Source organism: Xenopus laevis, chromosome 7S (assembly GCF_017654675.1).
Source record: "Xenopus laevis strain J_2021 chromosome 7S, Xenopus_laevis_v10.1, whole genome shotgun sequence".
Classification (NCBI taxonomy): Eukaryota; Metazoa; Chordata; class Amphibia; order Anura; family Pipidae; genus Xenopus; species Xenopus laevis.
The window spans coordinates 94,374,676-94,392,731 of NC_054384.1; the positions used below are offsets into that span (position 1 = coordinate 94,374,676).

The 18,056-nt window shown below is 41.6% G+C and overlaps 1 protein-coding gene across 2 annotated transcripts in view; it reads right to left on the reverse strand.

Moving 5' to 3' along the window:
- Positions 1 to 3,765: 3,765 nt before the first annotated feature.
- The window catches only part of erf.S (ETS2 repressor factor S homeolog), a 46,061-nt gene continuing 31,770 nt past the window's right edge, over positions 3,766 to 18,056 (reverse strand). Inside the window, exons 3-5 of one of the 2 annotated variants that reach the window (XM_018227043.2) lie at positions 8,424 to 8,658; positions 6,823 to 6,938; positions 3,766 to 6,597 (exon numbers count right to left, since the gene is read on the reverse strand). In XM_018227043.2, coding sequence (XP_018082532.1) covers positions 5,447 to 6,597; positions 6,823 to 6,938; positions 8,424 to 8,455 — 1,299 coding nt within the window. In that variant the 5' untranslated portion in view covers positions 8,456 to 8,658 and the 3' untranslated portion in view covers positions 3,766 to 5,446. 2 annotated transcript variants of the gene reach the window in all.

Below are 18,056 nucleotides of genomic sequence, written 5' to 3' on the forward strand. Positions count from 1 at the left end.
TTCATTTTAAATTAATCTATTTGTGAAACTGACTTGCAGACTTTGAGACCCTTTCTTCCCTACTGCTCAGGTTTCTATCTAATGTAAAGTGAACTTGTGACTTAATTATCGGTGGCGTCTCGGGCCTAATCAGCATTCCTGGCTAATCACAGGCATTTCTGAGTGGCACAGATAGTGTTATATCAGGAATTCAGGTTTTCCTTAAGACTGCTGCACACAGAGTTTATTGATTGCAATTGTTAGCTGTCAAACCACTGGGAAGTGATGCCCTAACGACCCCAGCAGACCTACAATTATAGTGCCAGAATCTGCACATGGCACCATTAAACAAACAGTATAAAAATAAAAACTGTGTAAATAGATAGGCTGTGCAAAATAAAAAAATGTTTCTAATAAAGTTAGTTAGCCAAAAATGTAATGTACAAAGGCTGGAGTGACTGGGTTTGTAACATAATAGCCAGAACACTACTTCCTGCTTTTCAGCTCTCTAACACAGAGTTAGTCCGTGACTATAAGGGGGGCCACATGGGACATAAATGTTCAGTGAGTTTGCAATTGATCCTTAGCATTCTGCTCAGATTCAAAAGCAACAGTTATGACCCTTGTGACCCCCCCCCCCAAGTCTCTGATTGGTTACTGCCTGGTAACCAATAAGTGAGCTGCAAAGCAGGAAGTGTTCTGGCTTTTATTTTAGACATCCAGTCATTCCAGCTAACTATATTAGAAAAAAAATATATATTTTGCGCAGCCTATTTACCCAGTTTTTATTTTTACACTGAACAATTCCTTTAACAAGAGCTTGGTACTTTCACAGCAAGGCCGCGTCTACTCTGCACTGGTAATGGTGGGATGTCAAAGAGGAGAAAACCCAGACACAGAAAATTGGATTAAATACACTCAGATGCACTTCCTAAATCATAAACTGGAACAATTCCTTTTGCACGTTTCACCCAGCCACGGGCTGAACCACAGGATCACCTTTTGTCTGCTGCACCCAGGGTTAGGGGGGGAGAGAAAGTGAAGATAAGATATTAAAGCCTTGGCCAGAAATAATTACAATTTACAAGGGGGGTCCTAGTGGGTGTGACTGTCCAAAGAACCATACACAGGGAAGTCCTACAAAGCAGCATTGGTAGATATTGTCACCATCTTGCTCTTCAAACACTTATCATGGTTGGTCAAGTCCTTTACCTTTTCACATGTTGCAGGACTTGCTTTTAATATATATGACTCTGAATAAGTAGCACAGGTATGGGATCCGTTATCTGGAAACCCGTTATCCAGAAAGCTCAGAATTACAGATAAGGCCATCTTCCATAGACCTCATTTTATCCAAATTTTTAAAAATAAATTTCCCTTTAATCTGTAATAATTAGGGATGCACCAAATCCACTATTTTGGATTCGGCCGAACCCCTGAATCGTTCGCAAATTAGAGATGGGAAGGGGAAAACATTCTTTACTTCCTTACTTCCGAATCGGTTCGGCCGGGAAGAAAGATTCAACCAAATCCTGCTGAAAAAGGTTGAATCCTGAAATGAATCCTGGATTTGGTGCATTCCCAGTTATAATAAAACAGTAGCTTGTGCTTGATCCAAACTAAGATATAATTAATCCTTATTGGAAGCAAAATCGACCTATTGGATTTATTTAATGTTTACATGATTTTCTAGTAGACTTAAAGGAGAAACAAACCCTTTACCAAAAAAAAAAAAAAAAAAACCCTAACCCACGTAGACCCCCCTCCCTCCAGGAAAATGCCCCTAACATTTTACTTACCCCTCAGTGCAGAGTCAAAGCATCGGAGTTCACCGCAGCCATCCCTGGAGGGAGGGGGGTCTACGTGGGGTAGTTTTTTTTTGGGTTTGTTTCTCCTTTAAGTCTACGAGAAAATCACGTAAACATTAAATAAATGGGCAATTTCCCCGGGGGGCAGCTAGGCTCAGGGGGGGGGGAGATGGGAGGGGGTCTACATGGGGTGGGGTTTTTTCAGTAAAGGGTTTGTTTCTCCTTTAAGGTATGTAGATCCAAATTACAGAAAGACCTGTTATCCGAAAAATCCCAGGTCCCTAGCATTCTAGATAACAGGTCCCATACCTGTACACTAAATGTGTCGCTGGCATGGTTGTGTTTAAGCCCCGCCTCCAGTCCTTAATTATTACATGTTAAATACAAAACCCAACTCTGTAACTAAAAGAGATGATAAACCAAGAGAAATAAAAAAACGTGGCAGGTGTAAGCGATGAACTTTGAACTTTTTTTTATTGTTTGAGATATACATTCTTAAATGTGAACAGACTTTGCTAAATATATTTACAATCTTTGTGTATGAGGGGGAATTTAATATACATGAAGGTTAAACTCAAAAACAGTTCTACCCCTCCCAGAGGGAGACCCTTGTCCCTATGCCTCACTTCTGCACCGTTATCAGCCCCCCCCCCCTTGCCAACAGAGACGTGCCACCTTCACTCTGCGACCACCTTGCTGGCAGTGAGACTGGTCAAAGAAAACCCTTGAAGCTATAGGCTTAGGATTCCAGTTTTTAGGGCAGGGTCTTTATAGTCCTGAGGATTTTTAGGGCTGGTGTCTGAAGCCTTTGGCAGTGAAATCTAAAGATACGCAAATATGGAGAGATCTTTTAACAGGTGGCCATCTTGTAAAGCTGGCTGTGGATTCTGGGAGATGTAATTCACTATAGTTGGAGGGTAACTGGTTCCCTACTCAATAAGTAGCGCTGTAGTATATAAAGTCATAGAATATTCCTGCCCTGCGTTTATACATAAAATGAAGCCTGCCTAAGCCATGGCAAGCAGAATTGCAGTTTACTTGGGGCCAACATTTGAGATAAATATGACCAGAGGTGTTGGTCAAAGCAACCAATCAGATTTTTGCTTTTGTTTTCTAACTTGTAGATAACTGTTCAAATAGAATTGCAGGTTGTTTGCTGTGGGAAACACCATTGGTCAATATTTAAAGGGGTAATATCCCAAAAATGAAAATTGAATACAGGCGTCATCTCAGTGAAATAAGAAACTTTGTAAATACAATGAATTAAATATTCTGCATCGTTTCTGGAATAATCAAATTTATATTTACTATCCCTCTCTCAGCATCCGTTTCTCCTCATTCGGTCTTCATGCAGCAGTTGGGTGTCAGATGAATGATCCAATATATCTTATAGGGGGGCTCCCGTTCCTAGCAGATGTATTATAGCGCACTCAGATAACGGATTCCAGTACATACAAAATCTAACAAAATAACTGCCTTTTGTACAAATTCTGCATGTAGAGACATGATGTCTGGTGATTGTAATATAGTGAGCTCTAATACATCTTCTAGGCAAAAGAAGCCCCCCATAAGATATATTGGATCTAAAGGTGGTCATAGATGTAGAGATCCGCTCGTTTGGCGATGTCGCCAAACGAACGGATCTCTCCCCGATATGCCCACATTGAGGTGAGCGATATTGGGCTGATCCGATAGTGGGCCCTAGGGCCCAACAATCGGATCCTAATGCATCTGATACTGGCGGTCGGATCGCAGGACCGCATAAACGCACAGATGCGGGATTTTTTAACCTGCCCGATCGAAATCTGCCCTACTTTTGGCCAGATATCGATCGGGGAAGCCCGTTGGATGGCCCCACACATGGGCCAATAAGCTGCTGACTCTGTCATCAGCTTTTATCAGCCCATGTATGGGGGCCTGTCAGTGATTATCTGACACCCACCTCCTGCATGAAGAGAAACAGATCCTGAGCAAGGGATAGTGAAAATAAACTTGATTTTTTCAGAAAGAGTACAGAATATATCATTGATTGTATTTAGAAAGTGTCTTATTTCAGTTTGCTGAAGCTTATATTACATTTTCGCGATGGTTCTCCTTTAATTACAGTGTTTGTAAGGAAACCCCAATAGACCTCAACACAACAGTCCCATCTGGTGGCCAAAAGGAGACTGCTCTGTTCTGCGATTGACTGAAGAAAAATAACGCCATAGACACATTTTCTGCAAATTCTGCAGTTTTCTGTCAGCAAATGATCTGCACACAGTGGGGAACAGCTGAACTACCCAATGCTCAACACCACTCCTTTCATGGGTATAAAATGCACAGGGTTAAACTCATCTCACTGCCCTTTATATAAACAGCCGCTCACACGCATGAACGATGGTGTCTACCTTCCTACCGAGGCAGATGGGGATGGTACTGTATCTTTAAGACTTTCAGTGATGCAGCCTGAAGGATCCTTTTAGTAAGGCACATTAGTGTATGTCGGTTTGTGACTTACAAACACTACAGGAGTTACATTACTGGGCCACAAACCAGCCATGTTTTTATGTATCGGGTATGGGGGAAAAATATCAAAGTCTTATAACAAGGAAAACATTTCTCCCTCAGTATTATATGTCCTGCATAACAGATTCCCTGGAATTATGAGAAAGAATGGAGAAACCTGGAAAAGGGGTTGTTTGGTAGAAAACCTGTAAATTTATATTTTCTGTGCTTCTAGAGCTGTAAAATAACCAACAGGGATAAAATTCTGTATAACTATATGCATTCTTTTTTTTCCCAATCATTAATACTTTAAACCTCTATACATTAAAATCTCATTTTTTAAAAAAAAAAAAAAAAATCCTCATTTCCATCCCCCAAAAATAAGAAACATTAAACGAACCAAGAGAGAGAGAGATTGCCAAAATCCAGCCTTTTGTAAGTAAGAGGAAAGGGGGTGCAGAACATAGTATAAAACAGTCTATAAAACGCAGAGAAAGCCGCTATTTTGTAACGCAGCAAAAGGGAAACACAAGATCATTGGTTGTTTCGGATTCAAAGTTTTAACGACTGAAGGCCCTATGGCAGCAAACCCCTAAAATAAGCTGATGCACAGGAGTCAGGAAGTATGCCCAGGGTGAAACAAGGGGTGTTGCACCCCAATAAACCTGAGTAAGCACCAGTCTTACGCTGGCAAAAGCAGAGCCCAGGGCGAAAGGGCAGTGAGGGTTTACAAATATGGGTTTACAGCTTCCTTTGGGATTTCCTTGCTGTTCTCTAGAGACAACTGCAATGAAGATTTGGAGGCTCTGAGCGGTTATCTATTCCTGGGAGAGGCAATATTTACATATTTACTTAGAATCGGTTTAAGGGTGGCCACTCAGCAAGTTTGGTTTAATGAAAGAAAGAAAAAAAAAAAAAAGTCTTTCGCAAAACCCGGGAAATTTATCTGGTCTGTACTCACCATCTTTTCATGTCAAAAATAAAATTAAAAAAAAAATGTAACAATTATAAAAATCAAGAATTTCAGATTTAAAATTTGTATGTGTTTGGTTTAAGAAGGGTCCACAAAGACACAAGCAAATCTCTGGCAACAATTAATCAGAGAGGTTTTTTTTTTTTTTTTTTCCCGTTTCTCAGCCCATACGGTGCTTCAAGTCTTTGCTTGCTCTCAATTAGGAATCGCGGTTTTCCAGGGAGAGTTCCTCTGTGGCACGCTGCAGGTCGGTACTCACCCTCCTACAAGGAGCACCAGCAGGCTGTGGGGGGAAAATGAGCTCCTCCTGGTTACCCCGTACTTTTTTATCAGACTCTTCTCCGCCTACTCCCTCTGCTTCCAGACGCTGGTCCTCGCTCCAACGCCGCTTGAATCGCAATTTGAGTGGGATACATCGGCCACTCTCTCCCCCAGCACTAACCGGCTCCTCTTCCCTCCAAAAAGGGGCAGGAGGCGGAGCTTTCTGCTCTGGAGCACAGGGAGCTTTGAATACTTCCTCATCCTCTTCTTCTTCCTCACTTATGTCAGTAACTTCCACCATAAGCTCTTCTTCGTCCTCTTCCGTGTCAGAAATTGGTTCCACCTTTATCTGTGGGACCCCTAAAGAGGAGGATGTAGATGATCCAGCTTCTAAAGGTTGCTCCTTCTGCTTCTTGCCCATTGGAGGGGGTTGCAGTTTAAACTTAAAGGGTGGTTCCTCAGGAGGCAGATGCAGCAGCTTTTCCGGGCGGTGAGGCTGAGGAACCACAATGCTTGGGTAGTGCAGGAATGCCCTTGGGCTGAGGTGGTAATTATAGACACTCTGTGTGTGTGCCTGCAGGTAGCGCTTCATGTCTTCAGGATTAAAAGAAAAGTGACTACCCCCTGGGTACATGGGGCTTAGTGTGGGTGACGGGGTGTAGTTCATGTGGTTGGGAGTCATGGACAGGGCAGGTGAGAGCTGTGGAGGGAGAAGGCCTGCTGGTGCACCCATGGGCGACACTGGGAATGGGCTGAGAGGCTCTGGCACCCGTGGACGAGGGTAGACCCTGAACATGCCGTCAGGGGTAATCCGTGGAAGGTGAGGGCCCCTAAATGCAGGAATGTCAGGCCCTGGGCCTCTGCGGTGCTGCTCTTCACTTATACTTTCCTCCACTTCAGAGTTAGCGGAGGTGCCATCACTGCAGTCGCTGACTGAACCTCGTGCCAAGCGCCGTGCCACAGAAGAAAAAAGGGTGGGTGACCGCAGATCTTCAGTGGGAGATAAGACATCTGATGGGGTGCATGGAGGGAAACGGAAGTGTGTACCTCCTGAAGGAACTGGTGGGGCACTCTGAGGGACCGGCCCTCCTGCAAAAGAGAAAAGGAATAAGAAGTTAATATATATGTGTGTGTGCGTGTGTATCTACACATATATATATATATATATATATATATATATATATATATATGTCTATATCCATACACACACACACATAGGTCTCTCCAACTTGCATTCCTCAGAACTACGAACATGGCAATAATATATACTAAATCTGCTGCCCCCTTATGCACCCGGCAATTAGTTGCACTTACCTGTCAAGCCCATGTCGATGAATGGGTAATTCACTAGCACCAGTTTGTTAAAGTTGAATTTGTAGGTAAAGCGTTTGCCTTTGGTTTTATGGAGAATCCTCTTGTTATAATAATACCTAGGGAAAAAAACAAGGAAAGGGCATAAATACCAAATCACAATGGCCATTAGTCTTTGCCTTGGCTGACAGAGTAATGACATCATCCATAGGACAGTTCACACAAGAATAGTTGGGGTACATTTCTCATCAAAGCTCCCTTTTGAATTGTGTGTTATAGTTGCATGGTATTAGCGTTATCAGGGGGGGGTTGAGTCATTCTTTATGATGGGTCTTTTTTAACACTGTAATTGTCCTTAGCCCTTTATGCAGTGTGTTCTTTACTTAAAGGGGAACGATCGCAAAAATTAAAATTGAACATAAGCTGCATTATAATGAAAGTTATTTTGTTAGATTTTGTTTGTACTGGAATCAGCTATTCGAGTGAGCTCTAATATATCTGCTAGGAAAGGAACCCCCCCCCCCCCATAGTAAGATATATTGGATCTAACTATCAATGAATATCTGACACCCAAATGCTGCATGAAGAGAAAATGAAGAGAAACAGATGCTGAGAGAGGAATAGTGAACATAAACTATTTAAGATGTAGAATATTTAATTGATTATATTTAGAAAGTTTCTTATTTCAGTATGAAGTTTATATTAAATTTTCATTTTCGCTATAGTTCCCCTTTAACACACAGATATCCCCTTCTGCTTGTACTGCAGGTATAACAATGAGACAGTGTTACTGTCCGTAACCCTTATCCTAAGGGTTAGGAGTTCTGAGTGGCGTATACATAAATGACAAACAGGACTGCCTATCTATTTCTATATGCAGTGAAAGTAGCCACAAATTATTTTACCCTCTTATGTGTAAGGTAAACCACCCGCCTGCTTAAGAGTCAACAAACAAAACCAAGGCCATTGCATAATGAGAGCATGCATGCCTAGTGAAGGTACACAGTGTAACCCCTGCTAAAATTCTTGCCATAACCTAAGGTCAGGGCACATGGGCAGATTCGGAGAGATTAGTCGCCAGATGTCAAATCTCCTCTTCTTCGCAGCGACTAATCTCCCTTCCCACCGGCTAAATCGCCACCGGGATGGCACTCTGATTGATTAGTTTTCCGAAGTTGACCATAATTGCCTCATGAGGAAACTTCGGGTGACTTCAGAAAACAAAGAGTGCCTGACCCCAGGCGATTTTCATTTTAACCCACAGAAGGCAGATCGGGGATATTAGTCCCCACGAAGAAGAGGAGATTTGTTGCCTGGCGACTAATCTCCCTGTGTGGCCAGACCCTAATGGGCAGATTTATCAAAGTGTGAGATTAGAACTCACCACAGAAAAACTCATTTACTTTCTATTTATTCCTATGGGATTATTTAGAATCATATTTATCAATGGAGTTCCGCATTTGATAAATATGCTTTTAAAAATCCCATAGGAACAAATAGAAAGTGAGTGAGTTTTTCTGATTTCTAATCTCACACTTTGATAAATCTGCCCCTAAGTATGAAGGTACCTACTCCTGCACTCCACATATTACCATAATGCTCACCTGAGTGCCCGGCTCAGTTTATCATAATTCATCTGCGGTTTGCATTTCCGAACGCCCCACAGACGCGCCACTTCGTCCGGGTCTTTGATGACAAACTCTCCATAGTCTCCCTGCCAGGCAATGACATCGTGATACTCCTCTTTCCGTAGCAACTCCAGAATGAAATGCCACAGTTGAATCTGTCTCGAGCCCGGGCTTGACTCTGGTTTATAGGCCCAATCGGGAAAGGCAAACCCTGTTTTTGGAAAGGAAACAGCATCTGTTATAATAAACTTTAAACATAAATACAAATTATAAATTTAGAAAAATTATACATTTTGAAAATGAATGAGAATGACAGATATGATGTATGTGTCTTGGGGTGGCTTGTATCAGCAGTCCTAATATTTCCCTCCTTTCGTGTTATGGGACCCGTTATCCAGAATGCTGGGGACTTAGGGTTTTCCAGATAATGGATCTTTCCATAATTTGGATCTTCATACCTTAAGTCTACTAGAAAATCATGTAAACATTAGATAAACCCAACAGGCTGGTTCTGCTTCCAAAAGGATTAATTATATCGTAGTTGGGATCAAGTACAATGTACGGTTTTATTATTACTGAAAAAAGGTAAATCATTTTTAAAAATTTGGATTAGATTATAAGGGAGTCTATGGGACCTGTTGTTCAGAATACTTGGGACCTGGGGTTTTCCAGTAACTGATCTTTCTGTAATTTGGATCTTCATACTTTAAGTCTACTAGAAAATCATGTAAACATTAAATAAACCCTGGTTTTGCTTCCAAAAAGATTAAATTATATCTTAGTTTGGATCAAGTACAAGGTACTGTTTTATTATTACAGAGAAAAAGGGAATCATTTTTAAAAATTTGGATTATTTGATTATAATGAAGTCTATGGGAGACAGCCTTTCTGTAATTCGGAGCTTTCTGGATAACGGGTTTCTGGATAACAGATCCCATACCTGTAGTAAGGAGAAGCCAGAGTAGCTTAGCATGAGAACATGGTGTTTGGGCAAGCAGCAAATTTGAAATAGCTTAGTTTGCTAATATGAGAATAAGCTTTCTCCTATAGTGAGTACAACTCTACAGAAAGAGTGAAATATAAAGGGTAAATCTCCCTGCCTAGGTGACTGGCACACTACAAGCAGATTCACCTCGTATTTTCATTTAGATCAAATCTCCTAACGGTCACATCTCTCTCCTAATTCATGTCTGCAGACATCAGCATCATTAGGAGCACATTATTTGAATTTTGCACAACCCAAATGCATTATTTTGCAATTCTGGGCATTGAATTTCACATGCTAGAGCAGGTCTCCTACTCCGTCATCCGATTAACCCCCCTTGGGTATCAAACCAGACAAACCTTTGTGGCATTAGGGGAAAATTCAAACCTTGCACTTCAGACAAACCACTTCAGAGGTCACTTAGAAATACATTAAATACAAAAAAAGTTCCATCCTCATTCTCCCAAGGTAGGACTGTCCAACTGGAGGCCAGTGGATAGGACTTGGCCTTCCAAAGGATTTTATGGCCCCCAGTCTTCTCACAAGCTCCACTGTATGACATCATCATTTTAATTCAGTCCGGCCCTCAAACATGTTGTATGACATACAATTGGCCCATTATATGTAATAAGTTGGACAGCACTGCCCTATGGTATTCTAGTAGCCCCCCCCCTCCCCCAACACTGTTACTTGTTTACTACCTTGAGTCGGATCAGACGCAAATCTGTTTGTGAATAAGTCATGAGGCGGACCATACCCAATGCTGTACTAAAACTTTATTACCATATATTACACTTCCCCTCCATAACTCTATTAAAGACGCAATAACATCACAAAATGAAAGTGTTTTACGTAATGGAAACATAATGTAGTGTTGCCCTGCACTGGTAAAACTGGTGTGTTTGCTTCAGAAACTCTACTATAGTTTATATAAACAAGCTGCTGTGTAGGTATGGGGGCAGCCATTCAAGCACAGGACACACAGTAGATAACCGATAAGTACTACTATAGTTTATATAAACAAGCTGCTGTGTAGCCATGGGGGCAGCCATTCAAGCACAGGACACACAGTAGATAACCGATAAGTACTACTATAGTTTATATAAACAAGCTGCTGTGTAGCCATGGGGGCAGCCATTCAAGCACAGGACACACAGTAGATAACCGATAAGTACTACTATAGTTTATATAAACAAGCTGCTGTGTAGCCATGGGGGCAGCTGTGTATCACAGGATACACAGCAGATGAGCACCGAATAATCCCATTGTATACTACAGAGCGTATCTGTTATCTGCGGTGTATCCTGTGCCTTTTCTCCTTTTTCAGCTTTAAAAGACCAGTGACATCAAAATATAAAAAAAAGTTTTTAAAAAAATAAATAAAAAATTCATTAGTATACATAGAAAAAAAAAACACCAAGACAAATTAAACTTTAAAACCGCAAAGCCTTTATTAAGAAATAACTTACCGAAACCATGGTGTGGTGCTAGATTTCTCCTCCCTGGCTATCTCCTATAAGGAAGGCAGGGAGGAGAAATAGAGCGCCGAACGATGGACCACCCGATTTTTTGATGTATACAGCAGAGACACACGCTCAGGTTTGGGGAGATTAGTCACCAATTCTAGCCGGCGGGATGCAGTTCGGGGAGATTAGTCACCCAGAGGAAGAGGAGATTTATCGCCAGGCGACTATCTCCCCGAATCTGAGCATGTCTCTGCCCTAAATGGATGCCCCCATGGCTACACAGCAGCTTCTTTATATAAGCTAAAGTAAAGTTTCTGAAGCAAACCCACACCTTTTACCGTTACAGAACAACGGTACATTCTATTTTAATTACTCTAAAACACCTTAATTATTTGGTGTTACTGTTCCTTTAACAGAAAAGTCTAAGAAAATACAAATGACTAAGTTATTCCTTCTTCCAGCTTCCAGGGTCAGACATACAGCCGTGTAAAAAGCTTACTATCCTAATTCTCCATCACTGACATATCTATGGAAAATCCATTCAGCCATTGATAACATTAGTGTGTGTACAGTGGTAATAGGATAAGCAAACCCTGTGATTTTTGGGAGGCTCCAGATTTCAGAGTGATGGTTCTACTGATTTAGCAACAGATCTTTGAAAAGTTTTAGGTGGCCCTAAAAAAAAGAATTAGCGGTGATGCCCTAAAGCTCCTAGTTACACTGCTGCCTGTGTATATAATCAGTTATTGGCCAAACAGCATTATGGCTCCTCAAGTCATAAAAAGACCAGTAACATGAATTTTTTACAAAAAAATTGTTTCTTTTTACGTAAAAATAACACCAAGAAAGTTTTCACTTTTAATTCGCAGAGCTGTTATTAAGAAATTACTTACCGATTCTTTGCTTGCGCTCCTCCGGCGACGATCCATTGTGTGCGCTCGATTTCTCCTCCCTGCCTTCTATAGGAGATAGCCAGGAAGGAGAAATTGAGCGCCACACGATGGATCATCGCCCTTTCAATGTTTTTAAAGAGGCGCGCAAGCAGAGAATTGGTAAGTAATTTATTAATAAAAGCTTTGCGAATTAAAAGTGATAGACAATACAGAAGACAATAAAAAAAAACTATGTTGCTTGGATTATATACTATCTGGATTACTGGACTGTGCAGCCGCTAAACCATTCTAAATTGCCTCACGAGAAAACTTCGGGCGAATTCAAAAAACAAAGCGCTCCGAGTGCCATTCCGCCGGTGATTTAGATTCTAGCCGGCAGGAAGGCTTTTCGGGGAGATTAGTCGCCGAAGAAGAGGCAATTAAATCTTCCCGAATCTTCCCGTGTGTCTCTGCCCTAAGGGTAGTGGCACATGTGAAGATTCTAGGGAGATTAGTCACCCAACGACAAATCTCTTCTTCGGGCGACTAATCTCCGCAAATGCCTTCCCATCGGCAAGAATATGAATCACCGGCGGGATGGCATGCATTTCACGAGAAAACTTCGGATATCTCCCCCGAATCTTCACCCTAAAGGGCAATACCTGTACAGAACTGTAGCACACAAAGACTACAGTTCTGTACAGGTATTGTACATACAGAATATGTTGCAATTATGTAACCGGAAGAAAGCAAAAGAGCTTTAGTTGTCCTTTTATATTTACTTCAGAAAAGCGTGCCACATTTAGGATATCTGAGCTGTGGGCGGATTTTCTGGATATCTAAACACTAGGCCTTACTTATGGATCAGCCCACTTTTTTAAAGGGAAATCAAACAAACTTTTAATAGACACCAGAGTTTGGAACATACCATTTTATACACACAGAAAAAAAAAAAAAGGCCTAATGTTGGCTGGGCTTGGATGAATAAGCAGAGGCAGAACAGGCAATCAGAGACTGTTTGTACAGGACAGGCCCAAGCCTGTTTTTTTTTCACCACATGAAACTGCTGGAGACATGTGATTGTGGGGTGTGAATGTGGTCTGCCAGCTCACAGCACTCTCCATCCTCTACACACACCACATAGCTCCAGTCTGAGGTCACATCATTACACACAAAGGCCCTTTTCTTATATGGGAAGGGAGAGCAGCCTCCTGCACATTCCCTCCGGGAACAAGTGGTAAGGGGAAAATTCGAGGGGGGGGGTGGGAAAGAGATGGACTGTCCCATTCCCTCCTCCCGCAGGGCAGCAGCATCCTTACACACACGTCCCCACCACCGCTATTATAACACAAACACAGGGTATAAAAGGTATATACAGGTATAAAGCCTAAGCACAGACGGCTGCTATAAAAAGAGTGGGCCAAAACTATACTTGTATCCTAAGAGCTGACACTCTTCTAGTTTATTTCTGCTACAGGAGGCGCAACAACAGAAATTATGAGTTTTCTCAAAAAAAACAACAACCAAAAAGTGGTTAAAAATCCAAAAACATTTATTAGGACATTACAGATGAAGGCCCAACGCGTTTCGTGCATGTTGGGGCATTTACTCACCCAGATTGACAAACGTCTATATGATATAGAGAATCTTTCCATGGCCAAACCGTCGTAGCAACTCGGCTTTAAGCTGGCCATAGATGCAAAGATCCTATAGTACGAATCAACGTATGATCGGACTGTCCCATCTCCCAACCTGCCACTAAACATTCAGATCAAAGTCTTACCATTCCGATCAAATAAAGTAGTTAAATAACAGATCAGCCGATGTTCTGCCCCCGACAGCAATCGTACGATAGTTATGTCTGACAAAGCTGGTGACAGTCTCCCACTGAAAATCATACGATCAGCAATACATGCATTTTCTAACCTGTCCGATCGACCAAACGACGATCTCCGCCGGACGAAAAACGTCGGGACTCTCCACACACGGTCCGAAAAGCGTACAAATCCACGCTTTGTACGATCGGATCGTTGCGTCTATGGCCAGCATTATGCACAAATCAATCAACAACAATAGGTACGGTTGTGGATTAACAGAGCACAACCTTCCTTCTCTGCAGAAGGTGATTCATGCGTGGGCGCTGCCAAACTGGTTGCCGTGGATGATGCATTCTTGGCAGAACTGAAATAAAACAGGGCTATCCGGCACTCACAAGGAATCCAAAGGGCAAAAAGTATTTGTTAAAAGATGACTTAATCAAAGTTAAAAATATTTTTGCATCTCCAGAAGCCCTACGCGTTTTCGTACCCTGGGTAAGAAACGCGTAGGGCTTCTGGAGATGCAAAAACATTTGTAACTTTGATTAATGTAGGTATGAAATGCGTAGGGCTTCTGGAGATGCAAATATATTTTTAACGTTGAATAATGTGGGTACGAAACGCGTAGGGCTTCTGGAGATGCAAATATATTTTTTTAAGTTTGATTAATAAAGTACATTTTTAATGAATACTTTGGACCCTGAGTGCCGGATAGCCCTGTTTTTCTTGTCGTATATCCTGGTTTGCTGCTCCCTAAACCTGAGTGTCTGGGGCTGGTGCACCAAGACCACATCTAAACTGGAAACAGTGTCTAACAGTGTCTAAACTGGAAAACTGGGCAGCAAACTGGAAAATGAGGTTCAATGTTGATAAATGCAAGGTTATGCACTTTGGCAAAAATAATATAAATGCAAGTTATACACTAAATGGCAATGTGTTGGAAGTTTCCTTAAATGAAAAGGATCTAGGGGTCTTTGTAGATAACAAGTTGTCTAATTCTGGGCAGTGTCATTCTGTGGCTACTAAAGCAAATAAAGTTCTGTCTTGCATAAAAAAGGGCATTAACTCAAGGGATGAAAACATAATTATGCCTCTTTATAGGTCCCTGGTAAGGCCTCATCTGGAGTATGCAGTGCAGTTTTGGACTCCAGTCCTTAAAAGGGATATAAATGAGCTGGAGAGAGTGCAGAGACTAAGTGCAACTAAATTGGTTAGAGGGACGGAAGACTTAAATTATGAGGGTAGACATGTCAAGGTTGGGGTTGTTTTCTCTGGAAAAAAGGCGCTTGCGAGGGGACATGATTACACTTTACAAGTACATTAGAGGACATTATAGACAAATGGCAGGGGACCTTTTTACCCATAAAGTGGATCACCGTACCAGAGGCCTCCCCTTTAGACTAGAAGAAAAGAACTTTCATTTGAAGCAACGTAGGGGGTTCTTCACAGTCAGGACAGTGAGGTTGTGGAATGCACTGCCGGGTGATGTTGTGATGGCTGATTCAGTTAATGACTATAAGAATGGCTTGGATGATTTTTTGGACAGACATAATATTAAAGGCTATTGTGATACTAAACTCTATAGTTAATATAGGTATGGGTATATAGAATTTTAATTAAAAGTAGGGAGGGGTGTGTGTATGGATGCTGGGTTTTCATTTGGAGGGGTTGAACTTGATGGACTTTGTCTTTTTTCAACCCAATTTAACTATGTAACTATGTAACTATGTAACTATGTAACTATGTAACTATGTAACTATGTAACATAAACTACTCTGGAGCAACTTTTTCCCTTACTGTTGTGAAGGCTGAAATAAAAACAGCACAGTGGTCAAACGATCCGCAGAGATAAAGGATTTTGGTGCGTCAGGCAATTTTCCCCCTCTCGCTGATAACAGGCTCACAGGTAGAGATACTTTAGCATGCCATTATATAGTTACATAACAGGATGTCTTACAGGACCCTGCTCATTAGAGCTTACAATCTAAACCTAACTCCTGCAGTGTGTATGCACTTTTCTATTCCATATCGCTGCTGAATATACTGGCTCTCTATAAATAATGGCAAGGTTGTGAGAGTTGCTTTAAGGATAGTGAAGGCCGGCAGATATTCCGGTGGCTTTGCCTCTTCCCTTGTTCCCTGCGGGTGAGAAGTTCTATTGACTCACAGGAAGACGGCAGAGAATAGAAAGCCACCAAACAGCACTTGGCAATTCCGTTTGTCGGAGAAAAATAAACAAATTCCTTCCTGACTCCAGTAAATAGGCCTCTTCCTTCAGCCGGGATCAATAAACCCACTATGAGCAGCACGCACTAGGGCTGCAGTACCGCCGGGTCAGCGCCAGGGAAAAGGAAAACCAGCGGCAGAAAAACACCGACAGGCTTGTTTGCTTTGCCCCAGGGCTGCTATTTACTATAGCCAACATAGCAGGGAAATCATCTCATGAAGGAAATATACACACAGTGAAAAATGTAGGTATAAAAGCAATGCTCTGTATGGGAGATCCGTGCCCTAGCATTCTAATTAAAGAGAAAATAAATACAGGCTGGAGGTTGAGAACACAACTTATTATCTGTACAGAACACATTTTAATACAGGTATGGGACCTGTTATCCAGAAATCTTGGGACCTGGATTATTTCGGATAACAGATCTTTCCATAAATCGGGTCTTCATACTGTAAAGGGATTCGATCATGATTTTTATGGTGTAGTTTTTATTTGTAAATTATCCTGTTTACACTGCAAATAATTCACTCTACCGTGTAAAATTTCATTCCTGATCCAGCAAGTATATTTTTTTTATATTTATAATATTGGTGGGTAGGCGCGATCTCAGGTCATTTTGCCTGATCATGTGCTTTCAGACAGAGCCAGCACTTTAGGATGCAACCGCTTTCTGGCAGGCTGTTGATTCTCCTACTCAATGTAACCTAATGTGTCGCAGTGGGACCTGGATTTTACTAGAGTGCTGTTCTTAAATCTACCGGGCAGCTGTTATCTTGTGTTAGGGAGCTGCTATCTGGTTACCTTCCCATTGTTCTGCTGATGGGCTGCTGTGGGGGATAGGGAAGAAGGTGATATCACTCCAACTTGCAGTACAGCAGTAAAGAGCAACTGAAGTTTATCAGAGCACAAGTCACATGAATGGGGGCAGCTGGGAAACTGACAATATATCTAGCCCCATGTCAGTTTTCAAAATTAAATATAAAAAAATCTGGAGCAGCACTATTAGTTGAAAAAAAACTTTTTTGCATGACTAGGGATGCACAAAATCCACTATTTTGGATTCGGCCAAACCCCCAAATCCTTGGCGAAAGATTTGACCGAATAGCGAATCCTGCAAATTAGGGATGGGAAGGGGAAAACATTTTTATTTCCTTGTTTTGTTACAAAGTCATGTGATTTCCCTCCCGCCCCCAGTTTGCATATGTAAATTAGGATTCGGTTTGACCGGGCAAAAAGATCCGGCCAAATCCTGCTGAAAAAGTGAAAAAGGCTGAATCCCGAACAGAATCCTGGATTCGGTGCATCCCTTTAAGTCTACTAGAAGATCATGTAAACATTAAACAAACCCAATAGGCTCGTTTTGCTTTCAATAAGGATTAATTATATCATACCTCCCAACATTTTGGAAGTAAAAAGAGGGCCAAAAACAATTTTTCAGCACATAGCGCAGCAATTTTTTGACCACACCCCTTTCTGTGGCCACACCCCCTAATTACTATGTTCGTTTTACAAAACTTGGCAGGTTATGAAAGTTTGAAAATATTTCTCCTTATCTAAACTGTGTTTTTGTGTCTCAAAATTGTTACAAAGTATCTTATTTGCACCTGTTAGTTGTTCTGGGCTCTCTGCTAAAAGCCAATTAAGTGAGAAACTGTTTCTTTTTCTGGCTGTTCAGTGCAGAGAAAAGAGGGACTTTCCAGTACAAATGAGGGACTGCGGGTTGAGCTGTCAAAAGAGGGACTGTCCCTCCGAAAAAGGGACAGTTGGGAGGTATGATTATATCTTAGTTTTGATCAAGTACAAGGAACCATTTTATTATTACAGAGGTAAAGGAAATCATTTTTAAAAATGTGAATGATTTGGATAAGATGGAGTCTATGGGAGATGGCCATCCCTTAATTTGGAGCTTTATGGATTTCAGTAGTGATGTGCGGGTCGGGTAAACCAGCATGTCTCGTGGGTATCGGACCTCACATCACTAATTTCCATATAACGGATCCCATACCTGTATGAAATGCAGCAATTTGGGATGTGCAGTTATTTGGCTGGAAAGCAGGCGTTAAAGCCATGGAGGAAAAAATGTATGCTGCTCGCTACAGGAGCAGTACCTTTACTATTCACAGAGGCAGCTCCTAGTTTCAGCACAGGTAGCTCAGGTAATTATCCATCCAGATTTCAAACTTTCCAGGCTTTTTATACTGTGGGTCATAAATAATGAGGCTGCCCCCTCACAATTCTGTGT